The sequence below is a fragment of the Oncorhynchus kisutch genome, linkage group LG24 (assembly GCF_002021735.2).
Source record: "Oncorhynchus kisutch isolate 150728-3 linkage group LG24, Okis_V2, whole genome shotgun sequence".
Taxonomy (NCBI): Eukaryota; Metazoa; Chordata; class Actinopteri; order Salmoniformes; family Salmonidae; genus Oncorhynchus; species Oncorhynchus kisutch.
Genome location: NC_034197.2, coordinates 12,438,473 through 12,459,142, shown reverse-complemented (window position 1 = coordinate 12,459,142; position 20,670 = coordinate 12,438,473). Strand labels below are relative to the sequence as shown.

Here is a 20,670-nt window from a genome sequence, read left to right as displayed (position 1 = left end):
GGCACACTCACTATATAAAGCAACATTTTTTTGTGAGAAACCATCAGTAGAGTTGAAAATGCAATGGAAACCCATTTAACTTATTTTTTTTATTTGGTACATGGGAATGTAAAATATTATGACATCAAGCACAGTCTTTTATCTGCAACAAGTCCATTTGATGGGAGCACGTCTCTCGTGGGAAAATGCGCGTATCGTTTTTATGCCGATTTTAGAATATTCACATGAAAATCTGAAGCCAATTTGATGGAAACCTAGCTATTGATTGTTTGAGTTGATTGCTAGAACTGGCCCTCACATTCCAGATGAGTGAAGGGGGCCCTATGCTAACATCAGTACATATGCTTAATTGAATCAAGTGTCAAGCCTGTCACAGTGCAGGGTCAAAACGCTGGAAACAGATACTGCTCCTTGTCCCAGATAATTCAATTATGCTGCTATTGTCACCGAGGTTACTTGTAAAACTATCGGAGCCATCTGCCATTACCAACAAGAAGTTGAGTCAACCTGTATAAGATTCCTGCCAAATGAAAAAAAACAAAATAAGTTGATCTTCGATAGCGATTGATGATATGCTTGAAAATGCACCCGAAACAGAAAAACCCACATACTTCAGCCAATTGGACATGACAACAACAACACTTTCCATTATCGTCATGTAAACCACAGGAACTACAGTGGGCTCTTCTGAAAAGGCTTAACTTTTGATCAAATTAAAAACAGAGTAGTAGCAGACAGACAGGCAGACAGACCGTGACAGATTGTTCTGTTAGAGAACAAATAGGCGAGAAACCAGACATGATCTCGGGTATAGTCTAGTAATTATTCTCATAATGTTTGATAAAGTGGCAACTCCTACAATGCACATCACTTGAATGCAGGGCCAGGCTACATCTTATACATGATCCTTATGATCCAAGGACTGTGAAGCTCTGTCTGAAGAGGTATTCACAGACCATTTTGAATGAATTGAAAACATTATGTCACTAGCACAAGGACTGTATCAAGTTGAAAAGTACACGGATGAATATTTATACAAGAACAAGTGGCATGATCAAAGTATATTGACACAATGAAGATATGTTATAGACACCAGTATTTTCCCCAATGAAAAAAAGCTGTTACCGTTGATTTTATTGCACAGTCACTAATAAGCAACCAATTCTAGACGCTGACCAGTTTATTTCACTACCCGTCCATCATTATTTTATGTAGCCCTAGGTTACCTTTATTGTCTGCAGCTACCACCTATAACTGAATAAACGTAATAATCAGTTCCTTCTGGGTACCAAGTGAGTTAAATTAGCTACCATTGCATCATTTTGCAAATAATGGAAATGTGGTCAAATTTAGCTAATTTTCCTGAAGTGTTTCAAGTGAAGTGAGTGTGATTCAGATATAAGTTTGAGAAAGTTTAAAGCATGTAGACGCCAGATAGACTATGAATAGACTGTTTCTATGGACAGAATTAGATCAACTCTATTCCACTAGAGATTCTAGTTTGTCACGTTACTTTTAAAGGCATCTTTATGAAAAGTATAATTAGTGTGTGGGGAATTATATATGTTCAACTATGGTATATGTAACAACACATGAACTGAAACACTCAAGTAACAAACAGCCAATACGTTTCATATCTTGTAATAACGTTTTGAAAATAATTAACTACGTTTCTTTTCTTTGGGAAATAAATAAGGTTGCTGTGCGTGCAACGGTGTGAGCACTAGGAGCAGATGATCTACAAAAGCTGGTTCACCAGAAATAAATGAAACTTCAAAATAAAAGTATGCAAAAAATAACTTACATTCACTAGATGACAGGTAAATATCAACGAGACGATAAGTCCAGAGACCTTGTGGATCCGCGTGCCCATGTTCCACCAACCCAGCACAGGCTGCAAATGCTGGGGAAAGGAAAATCAATGTCTTTCACTTCTGGCCACTGAAGTAATCTAAAGGTGCGCCTCAACACTTTCTACGTCCCACACGCGGTGGGACTTCATCAACAGAGAATTATCCCTTTGTGCGTTTTGTTATGGAAACAGAACAAAAATATTTATCAAAAGTGCCGTGAAATAGATAGATCGGTTTGCGTCACTTCGGACCCACTGTCTTTTGCACTCAAAACTTCGACTTGTAAATGCGAGCGCAAGTCAGTGAGTCACTGGGAAGTCTGACGCTATTGAGACACACGAGCCACTTCCCTGCATAAAAGGCGGAATGGAATTCAGGGAGTGCTGCTGATAGGCAGTCTTAATCACTCCGTGAGGAGACGCCACATAGGACATATTTAGCGTTACAATTTTTTTTTAAACACATTGGTTCAAAATGTGTTATAAAGTTAAAAGAACAAATTGAATTGGATCATAAATTGGATTTAATGTATAGATGAATACTTATTCATAATTACGTTAAATGACTCACCAATTTAAAATCCACTCGGATGCAAATGTTGTACTTTTTCCTAATCACTTGACTGGTCACACAATGATGCCCTCTTGGCATGTATTTTAGATCTACTCTCATGCCCACCAAAGACGTGTGGCTTGCTTTTGTCATGCATAACCACAATCCAAACCAAAAGTGGTTTGAGGAGAGAGCTATGTTTTGATACTACACGATGTGGATCACTTTACCTTTAAAGCATGAACTATTCCAGTTGAAATTACTGTAGCCTGTAGGCCTATGTGGAAAGTTTGCACCATTGGTTTAGGCCTACCTTGACGCTGGTGAAGTCTGCACATCGGCGCCCTCTGTTGATCTTAAATCAGTTGCCCTTGAATCAATTGCCCTTGTGGGCCAATCATGAAGGCTTGATGACGTTTCTCCACTGCATATCAGATCATTTATGTGATTAATAGTACATTACAAACATACTATTCTTCATGAAATCAGCACACAAAACCATAATTGAGCAAGTACTTTTCTAAAAATGATAATAGTGTAAGCCTAGAGTAACAATTTAATAATAACTGAAAAAATGGTGCAACTGGACTCCATTGCAAACAAAAAGAGACTTGGTCTAACAGTTCGAGCCTACAGATGAACTATTAAGCCTACTAACCTTTAGGCCTGAAGCACGTAGGCCAGGTCTGGCTATTTTCAACCCCATGCTCCATCCCCTGAACACCTACAGAGAGAGCATTTACTGACAGTGGATTTATGTTTGTGTTCATTCATATCCATAATTGGTACAAAGAACGCCTCCATCTCAAGAGATCACACCGAGCAGCTGCTGTCAATTAAGAGTTTAACCCTGGCATTTCAGCTGCAGCTTGTTCCACTATGTTTCCACTCCTCAAAGGCTGCAACAACACTGATTAACAGAAGAGATATTTGTAGTTACATAGGCATGCATGGTACAGTGTAAGTACGGTGTCATACGATGTAACTACACTATAATTACATTATACCTGCATGTAATGTATATGCATTACACAGTGCAATGTGGAAACAAAGTTACATGGAATTCAGGTGCCAAAGTTGCATGGCACGCCACCGTTATATGAACACAAAAACACATACTGTAAATTGTGATCGGCCCCAGGGTTAGAGCTGGCTCCTCTGCTCTTCCTTGGCTTTTCACCTGCCCCAGTTCCTAGGACGATGAAAGCGGTGTGCAGGATGAGAGACTACAGGCTCGTCCGTAGTGCATGCGAGGCACACTGGACCCACTCCAATTTTCCTACCGCTCCAACAGATCCGCAGAACATGCCATTTCCATCGCTATTCACATGGCATGACATCTGGACAAGAGTAACGCCTACAGCATCAGTCAAAAATTTGGACACACCTTCTAATTCAAGGGTTTTTCTTTTCTTTAATATTTTCTACATTGTACAATAATAGTGAAGACATCAAAACTATGAAATAACACATATGGAATCATGTAGTAACCAAAACAAAGTGATGAACAAATCTAAATATATGTTATATTTAAGATTCTTCAAAGTAGCCACCCTTTGCCTAAAGTTCCTCAGCGTCCACAACCACAAGGCCCTCCAGCGGGTGATGAAGACGGACTGTGCTCCCACCCATCCAGGACATCTACTCGAAATGGTGCCTGAGGACAGCATCATCAAGGACCCCTCAAACCCCAGCCACAAGCTGTTCACTCCCTTACCGTCGGGCAGACGGTATCGGAGCATGAGGACTGATACCAACAGGCTCAGAGACAGTTTCTACCTACTAGCCATCAGACTGCTGAACACTTGAACTGGACTGACCACCTGCTCTGATTCTCCATACCTTAGCACACATGCACTCACTCACTCAGGCTTGCTGCTACCAGATGTGTATTTACTATAGCTAATAATGCACAATTTAAACACCCCAATCCACCCCTTCCCCAAAGCATGTGTACATATTGGACCACACAGTATGCCTTCCTGTATTATGCTTATGTTGAAATGTTTATTATATTCTACTGCCTTTGACTTTATGTCAAAGGCAGTCTTTTATTATTTCTTGTTGGTTCATTGTCAAGAAGGAACCTGCAAGTAAGCATTTGATTGTACAGTGTATACCATGTGTATCCTGTACATATCACTAATAAAACATGAAAGGACTGTTCCTGGATACTACCAAGGTGTGGTGGTCTTTTCTGTCCCTTTTATAGTCGCCGAAGCGTCACCCAGGTGGGTGATACACTTTGGGGACTTGACGATCCAGCCTACCTAGAGATGAGCTGAACATCGTAGACGTCAATGTGCCTGATGAAGAGCTCTTGTGGCCTGACTGACATTTCTCCTGTCTGTAGGCCTACTATCTATGCTCCCCCGCCTCAAGCAACCGCGTTTCCAACCTGCCTCGATGTCTTATCATCTTAAACTGCGGAAGACAAACACCCAATAATCTGCCATCTGTTGTTGCGTGTTAAAAAAAAAAAAGAGACTATGAGATTGTTTGTATCGAAAAGCGATATATAAAATAAATATATTATTATTCTCTTGGATTCAAGAATCACAAAGGATTATTTGTGTTGCAGGACTCTGAATCCACAATGGTGTGATTTGGAATATAAATGAAAATCATCCACCATTAGATGGATTTTTATGTATTGTGGACCAGTTCGGGAAACACTGTTTGGCGTCATAGAGTCAGACGTTGAGGATTTGGTCTGTGTACGGTATGTACAGACCAAATCCTCAACATCTGACTCACAGACTCCATCTATTGGACACTTACCTTTACATCCTTCAACTTCTACTGTGTGAAGTATTCAAATGTAATAGAGACATAAGCAGTACTATATTTATATCTAGGTGTGAATTCTTTCCCCAAGAAGCTCTCTCCTCTAGTGCAGCCAAATGTGCATGGCTTCCAGGAGAGATACTCCAATGATAGATTCTAGCGTTTGCATCATTAGATTCGGGCAATGGACAACTGAGCTAAAAATGACAATTGACTAAGGCTACAGACATAGTGAGTCAGTCAACTCTACAGTCTCTCATTAAATTGAGTGAATGCAACGGTAACCTTCAAATAAATACAAAACTGCATAGAAAGACAACCAGAACAGAGCATTACACAATTACATTTGGACATCACAACATTCAGCTATAGTGCATTAATACCCATTTACTGAACACCCATTCACCTAAAACTAAATCATTCAAGATGAAAACAACATATTATAAACATTAGATGTTCTGGCTAACAGTAAAGGTCGTCAAATCAAATGTATTTATAAAGCCCTTTTTATATCAGCAGAAAGTGGTTATACAGAACCCCAGCCTAAAACCCCAAACAGCAAGAAATTCAGAAGCACGGTGGCTAGGAAAAACTTCCTAGAAAGGCAGGAACATAGGAAGAAACCTAGAGAGGAACCAGCCTCTGCGGGGTAGGCCAGGCCTCTTCTGGCTGCACCAGATGGAGATTATTTAGAGTACATGGCCATTAAGGCCAAATCGTTGTTCAAATGTTCCTAGATGACCAGCAGGGTCAAATAATAACCACAGTGGTTATAGAGGGTGCAGTACCGATTCATTTTTTGCAGAGCACTTCAAGGAAAAACATAGTTTTTTACTGATTACAATGTTTTTGATTGTCACAAAGATGTTGCAATCTTGTACGAGCAAAAATTTAGTGTAAAAACAAGAAAAGAAAGAAGATTTTAAAGGAACAAACATACAATTCCAATCTTGGTCCTTTTGTTCACATATCCAGATAAACATTGGTAGAGGATATTTTTATTAATGGCACATGAAGAGACAAATGTTTCCTGAGAGTGCCGTCATGCCTGGATTGGTCTCTGGCAGGGCAGGACTTGAAAGTAGAGAAGTTTGCGTAGAAAGTTAAAGGAACCAGGCATCTGTTTGTAGACGCCTTTGGCTGAGTTTTGTGAAACTTCATGGTTTACCTGACCAGAAACAAAAACATTAATAGCTTCATAAGAGAATATCCTTACTGCTGTTCAAAATCAAAAATACAGCTTTATAACACCATTTTTTTAAACTATAAATGAACTGTATTGTCATTTTTTCTTTACAATATTAAAAGCAACAAACTCACCATCATTAACATGGTGACCAGGTCATTATCAGCAGCATTGTCTTCTAAGACGTTATCCAGTGTTTCTACATACCAGGAGCCAGCTTGTGTATCTCTCCAGGAGACGTAACCTGTTCAAGTCACACAGACAAACAGCCATCAGGGCGACAGGCATAGGAATGACACTTTCTTGCGATTTATCACCACAAATAAGTCATGTATTTGAGAGCCCCCCCACACACACACACACACCTGGGAAGGTGGAGTAGGACACCAGTATGTCACTAGGTGTGGGCAGTGTGGCCCTAGCGTCTGGCTCATCAGACGGAGTGCTCAGAGAGTCACTGCTGGAGGACATGGGCATGGCGTCCGTCTGGTCATCTGTTCCTCCAATACAAGGCCTATCCTCGTCAGGAGTCACCTCAAAGCCTGTGTCTCTCTCACCTGCCAGACCCCAATGCATATGTATTATCTTTATTAGAGATATAGATCATGAACATAATAGACATAGTAACATCCCATCTACAGTACCAGTCCAAAGTTGACACAGCTACCCCTTCCAGAGTTTTTCTTTATTTCTACAATTTTCTACATTGTAGAAATACTACTATTTTCTACATTGTACAATAATAGTGAAGACATCAAAACTATGAAATACCACATATGGAATCATGTAGTAACCAACAAAAAAAAGTGTTAAACAAATCAAAATATATTTTACATTTGAGATTCTTCAAATAGCCACCCTTTCCCTTGAGGACATCTTTACACTCTTGGCAATCTCTCAACCAGCTTCATGAGGTAGTCACCTGGAATACATTTCAAATAACAGGTGTGAGTTTTTAAAGTTAATTTGTGGAATTTCTTTCCTTTTTGATGGCTTTGAGCCAATCAGTTTGAGCCAACAGAAAATAGCCCTATTTGGTAAAAGACCAAGTCCATATTATGGCAAGTACAGCTCAAATAAGCAAAGAGAAATGACATGAAGGTCAGTCAATCCAGGAAAATTTCAAGAACTTTCAACGTTTCTTCAAGTGCAGTCCCAAAACCATCAAGCACTATGACGAAACTGGCTCTCATGAGGACAGGAAAGGAAGACCCAGAGTTAACTCTGCTGCAGAGGATACGTTTATAAGGTCTTTGTGAGATGCAGAGTAGGTGAACGGATGATCTCTGCATGTGTGGTTTGCACCTTTAAGCATGGAGGAGGTGGTGTGGGGGTGATTTGTTGGAGACACTGTCAGTGTAAGGGCTATTTGACCAAGAAGGAGAGTGATTGAGTGCTGCGTCAGATGACCTGGCCTCCACAATCACCCGACCTCAACCCAACTGAGATGGTTTGGGATGAGTTGGACCACAGATTGAAGGAAAAGCATCCAACAAGTGCTCAGCATATGTGGGAACTCCTTCAAGACTGTTGGAAAAGCATTTCATGTGAAGCTGGTTGAGAGAATGTCAAAAGTGGTTGAGAGAATGTCAAAATGTTAAGTGTGCAAAGCTCTCATCAAGGCAAAGGGTGGCTACTTTGAAGAATCTCAAATATAAAATATATTTAGATTTATTTAACACTTTTTAGTTACTACATGATTCCATATGTGTTATTTCATAGTTTTGATGTCTTTACGATGTAGAAAATAGTACAAATAAAGAAAAACCCTTGAATGAGCAGGCATGTCCAAACTTGACTGGTACTGTACATATTAGTATCCTAGCCTGGACTCCAGCAGTTCTAGGTTTCTCGAACGTGATACCGGGGTGGTGACTGACAGGGAGAGACTGATTTCCCCAAAATATTTCCTCCACTGTTGGAGATGAAACCCAGTGTACAGACTAGTATTACAACACATTTATAACACTATTGTTACAGTGCTGCATAAGCAGTACTAAGGGATCACTAAGCATAAGAAACTCCTACAGCGAAGTTGTCTTACCTCCCCCACAGGCCTGGATGAAGAAGAGCTTGGGCTTGCCCTGTAGGGATGGGCAGTTCTGACCATTGAGGTAGTTTGTGATGAGCTGAACTGGGACATTGGGCCCGTCCACTCCATGCACTGCACCAGGGAAGCGATTGTGACTTACCTAAAAAAAATATGCAATGAAATAACATTATTCATCTCCAGAAAGACAAACCTTTCTACTTTCTATGCATTTGTAAAAGGATAGAAGGAGTCTCTTACCTCCGTCCCATGTGATAGCATGATCACCACACAACAATCACATTGTGAATGATCCTTCTTGGACAAAGCTGATAGCTCCTGCCTTATTTGCTGAAATATAGTTATTACTGTAAGCATTAGATCATTAGGCCAGTATCTAAGTTAAACATGAATAGATATAAAGGAGGGTAGCTGAGGAAATACTCACCTTCTGTTTCAGGTTTCTCTTGACAAGGACAATAAAGTTAAGGGATTGAAATCTTTTCTCCAGTTTGTCGCAGTCTATGTTGGACCCTGTGCGGTTATTCAGCTCTGACTGAGGCTCAAAATCGACATTGTTTATGATCAGGCAGTGTCCACAGGGGCTGGCATCCATCTTATAACTCTGAGAGAACATGAAAGAAAAGCAAGCATTGATTCCACAGTATATCCAAACTATAAAATTAGGGAACTGGTTAGACTCAAATTTAGACTTGTTGTAATCTTGACGAGGCAAGATACAGTATGTGGATTTATATAGCATAATATGTGAAGTTAAATTCAACAGAACTGAAATACAACAACTCCGCTGGAGAGTACTGTCGAAAACCACAATGGGGAACGAATGCTACATTTAGCCTATAGTACATAGAGCCAAAAGGCAAGATAACTTACCTGAATACTGTCACGTCTAACTCTTCCTGTTGCCCTGGGTTTTCCAAACTCCCTTTCAGGGGCTGTAATAAACATCACCACTTTTATACTTGAATATTCAGAGACATATGTCAAAGTACGTACAGAAAATTGTTGTGATCACTTACATAAACTGGGAGTGGTAGGCGTAGGCAAAGGCCTAACTGGTTGACTTGGATAAACAGGTGTTATAGGCAAAGGTCTAACTGGTTGACTTGGATAGACAGGGGTTACCACAGTGTCCACAGTGTCTGTCAAAATAGAGCGAAATCCAAAGCAAATATGAACATTTCAGTAGTATGGACTGACATTGCAATGAATCACAGATGATATTTAACCACATAGGCATACTTACAAACTGGCAAAGGCCTAACGACTGGCCGGACATGGACAGGCAGAGGTAGAGGCTGGCTCTGTGGTTCCCCCGCCAACAGGAGATCCGGCAGGCTATGCTGCCCTTTCTCACGAAGGCACTCTATTAAAGCTGGGAAGGCCCGACTCCCACGAGTCTCCAGGTCTCGAACCAGCTGTCTGGCTTGGTCTCGTCTGGTTCCTGATCTCTGAAATTGAGGAACAAGGCATGGGCTTGTGAGAACTGAAAGTAGCATATGATACTTGGTTAGAATTCCAGACTTCGCTGTGTGCAAAAGCATGGAAATGAGGATAGCCTAATCATAATGATGTCTATTCCTGGGATTCCTGCAAGACAGACAATAATAGTCAAGAAGAATAGCGTCACACCTTACCTTTATCTCGTCGATCATGTCTTGAGTAAAGATTCCTTTTGACAGAAGTCCATCATACATATCTGATGGGTTCAGCTCGCTCACGAGATTGACCCTATTGCGTTGGAGAATCCTTTTGTGTCGCTCCTCCATTCTGTAGGCTTATATCAGGCATGAAACAGGAACTCTGCAATGATTATGTGGCAGAGAAGAGAAATGACCAAACCAGTGCCATTTCCATAAGTGTTCCTAAAAATATATGTATTTACATGGTAGTACAAAGACAATCCCAGTACTACGAAATATTAATGAGCAATACAAACAGCAAACAGGCTGTTTGCCTGTTTGAAGGAAATTCGACTTCCGCGTTATCCCAACCCTTCCGAAAGACACACAAACATAAGTTGGAGAGGTTAGAGCAGAGGGTAGCCATACTGTGGGGCCCGTGGATCAGTTGTGGGGGTTAACGGCCTTGCTTAAGGGCACAATGGCAGGAGATGGGATCTAGGATTTCTATAATGCGGGTGCAAACTCACTTCTCACTTATTTATTCCCCGGCAGACCCAGGATTCGAACTGGCTGCTTCGCGAAAAATTGTGAAAATGTACCTGGCTAAGACATTCACATTCGCTAACTATCTTTATCGCCTATTGACGAGAGTATCTTCTTGCCAAAGTCGTTTTGTTAAGAGCCCCAACGCTCGTTCTGAATGTTAAAATGCATCCCTTGCAGGATGGTTTTGGAAACATCTTTTTTTTTAAATAAAGAATATGTATATTTTTTAAGCTTTCTAGGGTTCTGGTTCCTACATGGCCATATTTCCATGTTACAGCGCTTGTTCATGGAAAACAGACGGAAGACAGAGGCATACCTGTGCCAATAGCTATCGAGTCTCCAAACACCTATGTGTAAATGGAAGACGTTCACCACAATGTTGTCACTGAAAAAAACTGTGTTTAAACCAGTTTATACAGTGTGAGTGTGAGTGTGCTAGTAAGTTTATATTTTGCATTTGTGAAATGATATATTTTAATGTGATTTGAAAGTAAAGCGTTTTATGTTTCTTGAACAGTACCCGCAATTGAGAATCGATTCATGTTTAGATTGAGTATTTGGCTGTTTTGGTTGTTAGTGCCAATTCGCCTCTAAACTGAACATGTAAGGTCCTTGGACTAAGGAATAACGTTAAGTCCTTTAGTCCATTATTGGACTAGTTAGTACCTGCCTTTCCATAACCATTTAAATTGGTATCATAATCATGTTATGATTATATACACATTAATGGGTCCAACACATACTTTGAGCACATTTTTAGCAGTTGTTACTCAATTAAACTCATTAGAAAAGTCAATTTAAACGTTCTGTACCATTCGCAAACAGGCTAACGTTAGCTAGCTACATAATGAAACGACATTGACCAGGGCTAAAGTAATGTTACACGGAAGTCTTGAGCTGAGTTTTACAATACAGTATATGTATACATATTTATCTGTATACATCTAGTATACAGTTGTAAATTAGAATACAAATAACACACTGCATATAATGACAAACAGTGGTGATAAATATATATTTACCAGCTCCGTGTGATCTCCTCACAGACTTAAATGTCCCTTTCTATTTCACCACCGACTTCCTTGTTTACATCGCACATCTTCGTGATTGATGGATTGCAATAGACTCCAATTCCCACAATGCTTCTGGGGTGTAGCTGGTCCCTCCTTCACACTGGATGCAGTCCCAGCAGGTTATCATTTACGGAGGAGAGATAACGTTAGAGAGCTCGGATGATGCTTCAAATTACACCTTTTCCATGCTTTTCATTCGTAGAAAAGCAGTGACAGAGACATTTTAGATGAATGTGACAGAAGAACATTTGATCCAACCAGATTCTTGAGGTGCGTGTATGTTTTTCAACAAGCTAGCCTGGATAGCTATCGAGCTCTCTGTTATAAATTGATGGCATAGCAATGTGGTGATTCAAGTCAATGGCAATGTAATGCATGTGTTCTGTTTTAAATCTTCACATGTGGCAATTATAATGCCATTGCCTGCTAAATGCTGTGTTTAGGTGGTTATTTTAGTCTGTGTATATTTCAAAGGTTTCCCATTGGCATTCAAATCTTCCTTTTACCGATACAGACTCATTTGCCCAACCTTAGCTAGACATCCCATCAGGCAGATATGTACTATCTGACTGTCTTTGTTGGTGCTTTCCAGACAAAAACAGATGGCAAGAAGAACAAGGATGTTTTTGACATTTCCTGGTATAGTGGTTGTCTGTCTGCATCTTCTGGGTGGCTCAATGGAGACAGCCAATGAAGTAGACCCATACAAGATTCTTGGAGTGACCAAAAGTGCAAGTCAAGCTGAAATCAAGAAAGTGTACAAGCGCCTAGTTAGGGAATGGTAAGAAGATCTTTAACTGACCCTTTCTCTTCTGGGTGTCAGGACTCAGTGGATATATTTAGCATTAAGACGAATGACCCTGTTGACAAAAATACATGGCCAGTGATGCATGGTTCCTTTATTTCTGTAAGGCATCCGGACAAAAACAAAAATGAAGGCGCTGAAGATATGTTCATCAAGATTACCAAATCTTATGAGGTAAGAGAGTATCCAATATTTGCCAACATTAAAACCTCAGCAGTTTACTGTAAATACTATATTCAGAAGGGAAGGCTCCACCCTCTGGTAACCATATGCGTCTGCTTTCTACCCAAACTCTAAGATATTATCCAATGAGGAGAAGAGAACCAACTATGACAGGTATGGCCAGACTGATGACACCCAGCCGTATGGTCATGGTCACTATGGTCACCGCCACGACCACTTCTACTTCGACGAGTCCTTCTTCCACTTCCCATTCAACAATAAGGGCAACCGGGAGTTTGCCGACAGCAAGTACGCTCTGCACTTCAACCAGTATGTGAATGACGTGGTGCCTGACAGCTATAAGAGACCGTACCTGATCAAAATCACATCCGACTGGTGTTTCAGCTGTATCCACATTGAACCGGTCTGGAAAGAGGTTGTGTTGGAGCTGGAAGCCTTGGGTAGGAAAGTTATGAAATGCATTACACAAATGAAAATGACTCAGCGACTTCACCTGCCACATGACAGTGTTTTACATTACATGCTAGTCATTTAGCAGACATTCTTATCCCGAGTGACATACAATCAGTGCATTCAACTAAAGTAGGTAAAATAACCATACGGAGTCTTGGTTTGGCTGATTGTGTTATGTCTTAGGTGTGGGGATTGGTGTGGTGGACGTTGGTTATGAGAGACGTCTGGCCAATCACCTCGGTGCTCACCGCACCCCATCCATACTGGGGGTCATCAACGGGAAAGTGACCTTCTTCCACTACGCTGTGGTGAAGGAGCACCTGAGGCAGTTTGTGGAGGACCTGCTCCCTCAGAGACTGGTTGACAAGGTAAAATTACATGTTTTTGGCAGATTAGTTTTTTGACTCACCATTGTTGGCATCTCAGCAATTATGTTTACAAAAAATAAACTGTTTCAGGTTACAGACAGGAACGACTTTCAATTCCTGAACAGCTGGCATGAGCAGAACAAGCCGCACGTGCTTCTGTTTGACCAAGTGCCTGTAGTTCCACTCTTGTACAAGGTAAGCCATTGTCTAGATCAGTCCTCAGGGTCCTGATTGGTGTCACACTTCTCCCCCATCCTTAGCAAACACAGCTGATTTAAACTAATTGCATTTTTAACTGAAGATCATGATTATTGGAGTCAGGAGTGTTAGCTGGGGCCCAGGGGGAAAAAGTGTGACAACAATCAGGCCCCCGAGGACGGGAGTTGCCCTGGTCTAGATTAGTCAGTCTGGCATCAGTTTTAACTACCACTGAGAGCGCTGTTCTGACTAACTATTATTTACTTCCTTCCGGACCATAGACCATTGACGACAGCTTTCTAATACTTGCTTACAGTTGAGTTTTTTTCTCTTATATTTTTTAGCTGACTGCTTTCGCCTATAAGGATTATGTTCAGTTTGGATACGTGGACCAGGGCCTGTCAGAGACCGCGAACCTACTGAAGCAGTTCAACATCAACACCTACGCCCCCACCATGCTGGTCTTTAAGGAGAGTACAGACAAGCCTGCAGACATTATACAGGTGGATACTAGATGCTTTACTAGACTCGACTACTGTGGATCCTCTTACTTTCCCACCAGACAGTTTGATTGAATAATTAAATAGCATTTGAATACCTGAGTAGTATCTGAGGTATTACTGACATATTATCTGTATTACTGACATATCATTGATTATATTTAGAGATGCGGTGTTTGTTGTTAATTAAGCTGATTCGAGACATGGCATTTCATGTAATTGATGCCTATGTGTCGTTGTTCTCTAGGCTAAAGGGATGAAGAAACAAATCATTGATGAATTTATAACGAACAACAAGTTTCTCCTCGTACCTCGACTGGTGAACCAGAAACTGTTTGATGAACTTTGCCCTGTGAAGCAGTTCCACCGACGCAGGAAGTAAGCTGATGCTTTTCATTTCCTTTTTTGCTCAAGTCTATGTCTATTTCTAAACATACCGTTTATGAACAGCCAGGTTACACGATTTCACTTTTGCATCATATTCCCAAACATCTGTCTTTTAGGTACTGTGTTCTACTGATCACTGGTGATGAGGAGTCCTATACCATAGGAAACCAGGCCTTCCTCACATTTGCCTCTACCAACACTCTGGAGGTGGTGAGGTTTGCCTATGTCTACCAAAGACTGCAACAATCACTGTGTGATATTCTGCTGAAGACTAAGGACAGCACACCTCCACCACCACAGGTAAGTGTATGCTAACATCGCTGTAGTGGAGATTAACTTTGTTAATGTGATCTCCTTGGATGCATCTTAAGAGCCATATGGACTGCAATTCAGTTTTTGAGAGCTTATGGTCGAAGTGTCTGTATAATGAGCTACAGCCACTCATCCTCTCTCTGTTATAATGTATCACAAGGTGAAATCACCTTTCCCTAATGCTATAAGCTCATGTGGATGTGTGTGTCTGCCTGGGTGTGCTTGCTTGCTCGGCAGGTGTTCATCTTGGAGCGTCGTAACCCAGCAGGGAAGGTCCTGTACAAAGAGGTGGCGGGCGGTTGGAATGGTACTGATGAGGATAAACAACGTCTGTTGGATGAGCTGGAGAGGCTGCAGAAAGACCCCTCCATCCTCAACTACGACGCCATGCTGCCGGAGCTCAACAATGAGTTTGCCTCTGTAAATTGTGTTCCACAGTATTATCCTCGTTAGAAAGGCTGGCCTACTTAAGTCTCGGCAGAGCAAGGGTAATGATGTAGTAATTAGTACTGTGTCCAGAGATAAGGTATTTGATCAAATGTTCTTTTATAGCATTCCAAATCTGCAATGGTTTTTAATATAATGGATAATACAGTACAATTATAGGCAGTAAATGTATATATATTTTCCAGATGTTTCTTATTCGATGGATCTACACAGCGTATGATTACATTTCTGAAATCCTTGATGATATTCTTCATAATAATTGGTAAGTTATCTTTTATTCAAAATTGTAGGTTTGTATTTGGGAGCGGACGACATCAGGAGGCAAGGACATAATCAATGTCTGTCATGTGTTTCTGCAGGCGTGAGATGATGCCCCTCCTGTCGTTGATATTCTCTGCCTTGTTCATCCTGTTTGGCACGGTGGTGGTTCAGGCCTTCAGGTAAAATGGAGGAACAGTGTGATTCTGCTACTCAAACACATCACCTTGAGGGAAACTGTTTCGGCTTACCGTTCTGCTTTGTGGGGTTTCAGTGACTCCAGTGAAGATGGCAAATCCAAACCGAAGGCAAAAGAAGGAACTAAGGCAGCAAATGGGTCACCGGGTAGCAGCAGCACCTCAAGGCAAGACAGCATTTTTTATTTTAAGCTATATTGAAAATATTCAAGCTGTGACTAAAATATGATGTTTTGGTTTAACTATCTGACATATTTTTGGGGTTATATTTTGCCTTTCGCTTTCAATAAATGAAAATGATTGGTTTAGTGGTTCTGCTTTTTATTTTATTTTATAGTCGCCCACCTAAGAAGAACTTTGTGGAGGTGACGGAGCTGACAGACATCACATACACCAGTAACCTGGTGAAGCTGAGACCAGGCCATATGAACGTGGTACTGGTGCTCACTGATGCCACCAAGAATGTCTTACTCAGCAAGTTCGCCAAAGAAGTCTACTCTTTCACCGGGTGAGGGCAGGATATGATCCCACATGGTCTGGTGCTTGAGGTGAAATAGACATCCATTGAATGATGTATGTTTTGTGCTTATAACATGAATATTTATAGGCGAGTGGTATGGTGAACACAACTGCCGTTTTTATATTCACATTCTAAATGCTTATACATGTTTAAAGGGTTACCAACATATCATGTCTTCTCCTCTTGCCACGACAGGAGCCTGACTCTGCACTTTTCCTTCCTGAACATGGACAAGCACAGTGCGTGGATGGAAACACTGTTGGAGTTTGCCCAGGACGCCATGCAGATAGACACCGAAGAGGATGACTGTGACCGCCACAAGATAGACTACACAGGCTATGTGCTGGCACTCAACGGCCATAAGAAGTACCTCTGCCTCTTCAAGCCTGTCTACACTGGGGAGGAAGGCGGGTCCTCCGAGGAGGAAGGGCCTGGGGGCGCCACTGGGGGAGGGAAGAGGTCTAGGTCCGGGTCCAGGGACGACCACCCACCACGCAGGTCTACGCCCAGGTCCCGCTCCACCGCCACACTGCAGATCCACCACAAACTGGACCGCCTGGGGCTGTGGATGGAGAGGCTTATGGAGGGAACTCTGCCCCGGTACTACATTCCTGGCTGGCCGGGCCTGGACAAGATCACAGGCCCCAAATAGAAATCGTGTCAATTACTTATACTGTACGTTGTGAAAAAATATCCCCAAAAAGATATGCTTGGAAGTTTGAGATGCATTGCATGCACACATCCCAAGTCAGGATACAGGCCTAAATGGACGCGTTCCAAAGCTATCTGTGTTTAAAAGCCACGACGACGCCGAGGTATCCTCATGGCTGTGTTCAGAGGCTACTGTATGTTTTGAGTGATTGCACTAGGACATGGTTTGAAGAAATTACATTCAATAGTGAGGTTGGCTTGGCTCATTGCGACAACTGTACCACATTTATCTGCCGTCATGTTCTGCTGCCTTTTTTGCACTTGAAATATTTATTTGTTACGGAAGTACTTAGAAAAGTAGGTTCAGTAAAAGAGGGAGGGTACAGAATATGGTGGATCTCAAAAGCAACAACCGTTGAACAGTTCCTAGATTGCGTTCCCTTTCGGATCCCTTCCTCTGCATGCTGTCATTAGTTAGCTACTTAGTTCTAATATCGACTGCTGTTACAACCTCTAGATGAGCTAACTGAATCACTGTGGTCATAAGTAGACTCCTGCCTTTTTAGAACCGTCATCCATCATTATTCAAATATCTAATCTATCAGATTGTGCTTTGATACTAGCTTCACTGTCCCAATGGTGATTGGTCAGTACTGTGAATAGTGATGCATGTCTCTACTAGATCTATTTTCTTCACCATTTTGACCTCACTCCCAAAAAATATATTTTATTCTTGTGCAATATATACTGTAACTACAATGCCTTCCATTTATCCTTGGCTGCTAATATTTCATGTTCATTCTTATTCATGTAGAAATAGGCTATTTAAAAAAAAAAGTCTAACGTTATACTTTAGCTTTTTGTTACATGACCAAGTTTTTTGCATTAGTCTATTTCCCTTTATTTTTTACATGAAAGACAAGAGAAACCCGCACACTGCTCTTGCTAGTGTCACTGTTCTTTATTAGGCTTTACATATCGTCCTCTTGGCCTTCGTCAGAGCTTTTTTAGTTTTACAACAGAACATGGCCAGTGGCTTCACATAGCAATGATATAGTGTACAGTGGCTTGTGAAAATATTCACCCCCCTTGGCATTTTTCCTATTTTCTTGCCTTACAACCTGGAATTAAAATAGTTTTTTTGGGGGGTGCTTTGTGTCATTTGATTTACATGCCTACCACTTTGAAGATTCAAAATATTTTTTATTGTGAAACAAACAAGACCCCAAAGTCAATACTTTGTAGAGGCACCATTTGCTGCAAGTCTTTTGGGGTATGTCTCTATAAGCTTGGCACATCTAGCCACTGGAATTTTTGCCCATTCTTCAAGGCAAAACTGCTCCAGCTCCTTCAAGTTGGATTGGTTCCGCTGGTGTATAGCAATCTTAAGTCATACAACAAATTCTCAATTGGATTGAGGTCTGAGCTTTGACTAGGCCATTCCAAGACATTTACATTTTTCCCGTTAAACCACTCGAGTGTTGCTTTAGCAGTGTGCTTATGGTCATTGACCTACTGGAAGGTGAATCTCCGTCCCAGTCTCAAATCTCTGGAAGACTGAAACAGGTTCCCCTCAAGAATTTCCCTGTATTTAGCATCATCCATCATTCCTTCAATTCTGACCAGTTTCTCAGTCCCTGCCGATGAAAAACATCCCCACAGCATGATGCTGCCACCACCATGCTTCACTGTGGGGATAGTGTTCTCGGGGTGTTGGGTTTGCGCCAGACATTTTCCTTGATGGCCAAAAAGCTCAATTTTAGTCTCATCTGACCAGAGTACCTTCTTCCATATGTAGGGGAGTCTCCCGCATGCCTTTTGGCGAACACTAAATGTGTATGCTTATTTTTTTTCTTTAAGCAATGGCTTTTTTCTGGCCAGTTTTCCGTAAACCCAGCTCTGTGGAGTGTACGGCTTGAAGTGGTCCTATGAACAGATACTCCAATCTCCGTTGTGGAGCTTTGCAGCTCCTTCAGGGTTATCTTTGGTCTCTTTGTTGCCTCTCTGATTAATTCCCTCCTTGCCTGGTCTGTGAGTTTTGATGGGCAGCCCTCTCTTGGCAGGTTTGTTGTGGTGCCATATTCTTTCCATTTTTTAATAATGGATTTAATGGTGCTCCGTGGGATGTTCAAGGTTTCATTTTTTTTTTTATAACCCAACCCTGATCTGTACTTCTCCACAACTTTGTCCCTGACCTGTTTGGAGAGCTCATTGGTCTTCATGGTGCCGCTTGCTTGGTGGTGTTACAGACTCTGGGGCCTTTCAGAACAGGTGTGTGTATATATACTGAGATCATGTGACAGATCATGTGCCACTTAGATTGCACACAGGTGGACTTTATTTAACTAATTATGTGACTTCTGAAGGTAATTGTTTGCACCAGATCTTATTTAGGGGCTTCATCGCAAAGGCGGTGAATACCAATGCACACAACACTTTTTGTCTTTTTTTATTTTTATTTTTTAGAAATTTTGAAACGAGTCTCTCTTTTTTTTATTTTTTTACTTCACCAATTTGGACTATTTTGTGTATGTCCATTACATGAAATTGAATTATAAATACATTAAAATTACAGGTTGTAATGCAACAAAATAGGAAAAACGCCAAGGGGGAGGAATACTTTTGCAAGGCACTGTGTGTTGGAGAATGGACAACATTTCATGCGACATTATCTGATCTATTTTGAAATAAAAAACTAAACTTTATTGTGCTTAACTCAAATTAATTTACAAACAAACTAATATTGTTGTCATGACAATAGTTTAGTTGGATTTGGAAATGCTGTACATGTTCTACCACGTCATCTGTACATATATTAACATACTGTAATACATCAAATATGTGTTGTTTTTACATGGATTTATTATAATCATGTGGTCATATCATTCACCAATACTGTTGTTTGTTCCATTTATAAACATGTTTTTGTTACAAAATTACTAAAGTACAATGTTGACTAAATAAATGAATCTGATGTTTGACATGTCTCAAAGGTTCTGCTACAGTGCATATCCTCTTGCTGTGTGAAAGAAATGCTTTACGTTCATATGTTGCCAAGACAAATTATATTAAGTTGTATTTCTCAGCTTTATCAGTATCCTTGTTTGGCATGATATGGTCACACCAAGTGATTATTTTACCTTTGATTGTACTGTTGTTTGTACCTCAGGCGGCTGAAGAAATTCAGATTGGCCCCCCCCCAAGCCACGGACTAACTCTGCTACCGTCCAACAGATGGAGGCAGCACAGGTGCGTCAGAGCTGGAAGTAGAAGCCTAAGTGTTGTTGCCCATTAGTTTACTCCAATTAGGGGAGATGTGGTAGGGTAAGGGGAAAATAATAAAGTAAAATATATTTAAAATAATATCTATAAAAAAATATATGGGGGGATTACATATTAGGCAGACAATTACGTTGATAGAAGCCACAATCTATTTGCAATATTAAAGCTGATTCACCCCGTTATAGAGAAAGTAAACCACTGGACACTTTCTGTTTCACACTTTAAATACTGTATTCTCATGACAGCTAATTTTAATATTTATACTACTGTACATTGTTACACCCTGATCTTTTTATTTTTTTTATTTTATTTATATCACCTTTATTTAACCAGGTAGGCTAGTTGAGAACAAGTTCTCATTTGCAACTGCGACCTGGCCAAGATAAAGCATAGCAGTGTGAGCAGACAAAGAGTTACACATGGAGTAAACAATTAAC

General features: G+C 40.9%; 3 protein-coding genes across 17 annotated transcripts in view; 1 reads left to right on the top strand and 2 right to left on the bottom strand.

Moving 5' to 3' along the window:
- LOC109869149 (basement membrane-specific heparan sulfate proteoglycan core protein) overlaps positions 1-2,180 on the bottom strand; it is a 168,433-nt gene extending 166,253 nt beyond the window's left edge. For 14 of the 15 annotated variants that reach the window (XM_031803527.1, XM_031803515.1, XM_031803519.1 and 11 more), the window contains exon 1: positions 1,805-2,179. In XM_031803527.1, coding sequence (XP_031659387.1) covers positions 1,805-1,873 — 69 coding nt within the window. In that variant the 5' untranslated portion in view covers positions 1,874-2,179. Of the gene's footprint in view, positions 1-1,804 lie in introns of all 15 variants that reach the window. The other variant, XM_031803516.1, reaches the window with a different exon arrangement.
- Positions 2,181-4,392: 2,212 nt separating this feature from the next.
- Positions 4,393-11,753, bottom strand: casp9 (caspase 9, apoptosis-related cysteine peptidase). Its single transcript, XM_020459793.2, has 11 exons — positions 11,622-11,753; positions 10,066-10,231; positions 9,675-9,879; positions 9,448-9,570; positions 9,302-9,363; positions 8,856-9,032; positions 8,669-8,758; positions 8,423-8,570; positions 6,744-6,935; positions 6,513-6,622; positions 4,393-6,360 (listed from the first exon to the last, which is right to left on the bottom strand). The coding sequence occupies exons 2-11, from the start codon at positions 10,195-10,197 to the stop codon at positions 6,235-6,237; spliced, it is 1,365 nt and encodes a 454-aa protein (XP_020315382.1). The 5' UTR covers positions 10,198-10,231; positions 11,622-11,753; the 3' UTR covers positions 4,393-6,234.
- A 9-nt stretch (positions 11,754-11,762) lies between these two features.
- On the top strand, positions 11,763-19,932 carry LOC109869557 (dnaJ homolog subfamily C member 16). Its single transcript, XM_020459777.2, has 15 exons — positions 11,763-11,942; positions 12,265-12,453; positions 12,585-12,651; positions 12,776-13,100; positions 13,297-13,481; positions 13,572-13,676; positions 14,024-14,182; positions 14,427-14,557; positions 14,683-14,866; positions 15,116-15,298; positions 15,511-15,587; positions 15,685-15,765; positions 15,858-15,947; positions 16,118-16,288; positions 16,496-19,932. Exons 2-15 carry the CDS (start codon positions 12,275-12,277, stop codon positions 16,950-16,952), a joined length of 2,394 nt encoding a protein of 797 aa, XP_020315366.1. The 5' UTR covers positions 11,763-11,942; positions 12,265-12,274; the 3' UTR covers positions 16,953-19,932.
- The last annotated feature ends 738 nt before the right edge of the window (positions 19,933-20,670 follow it).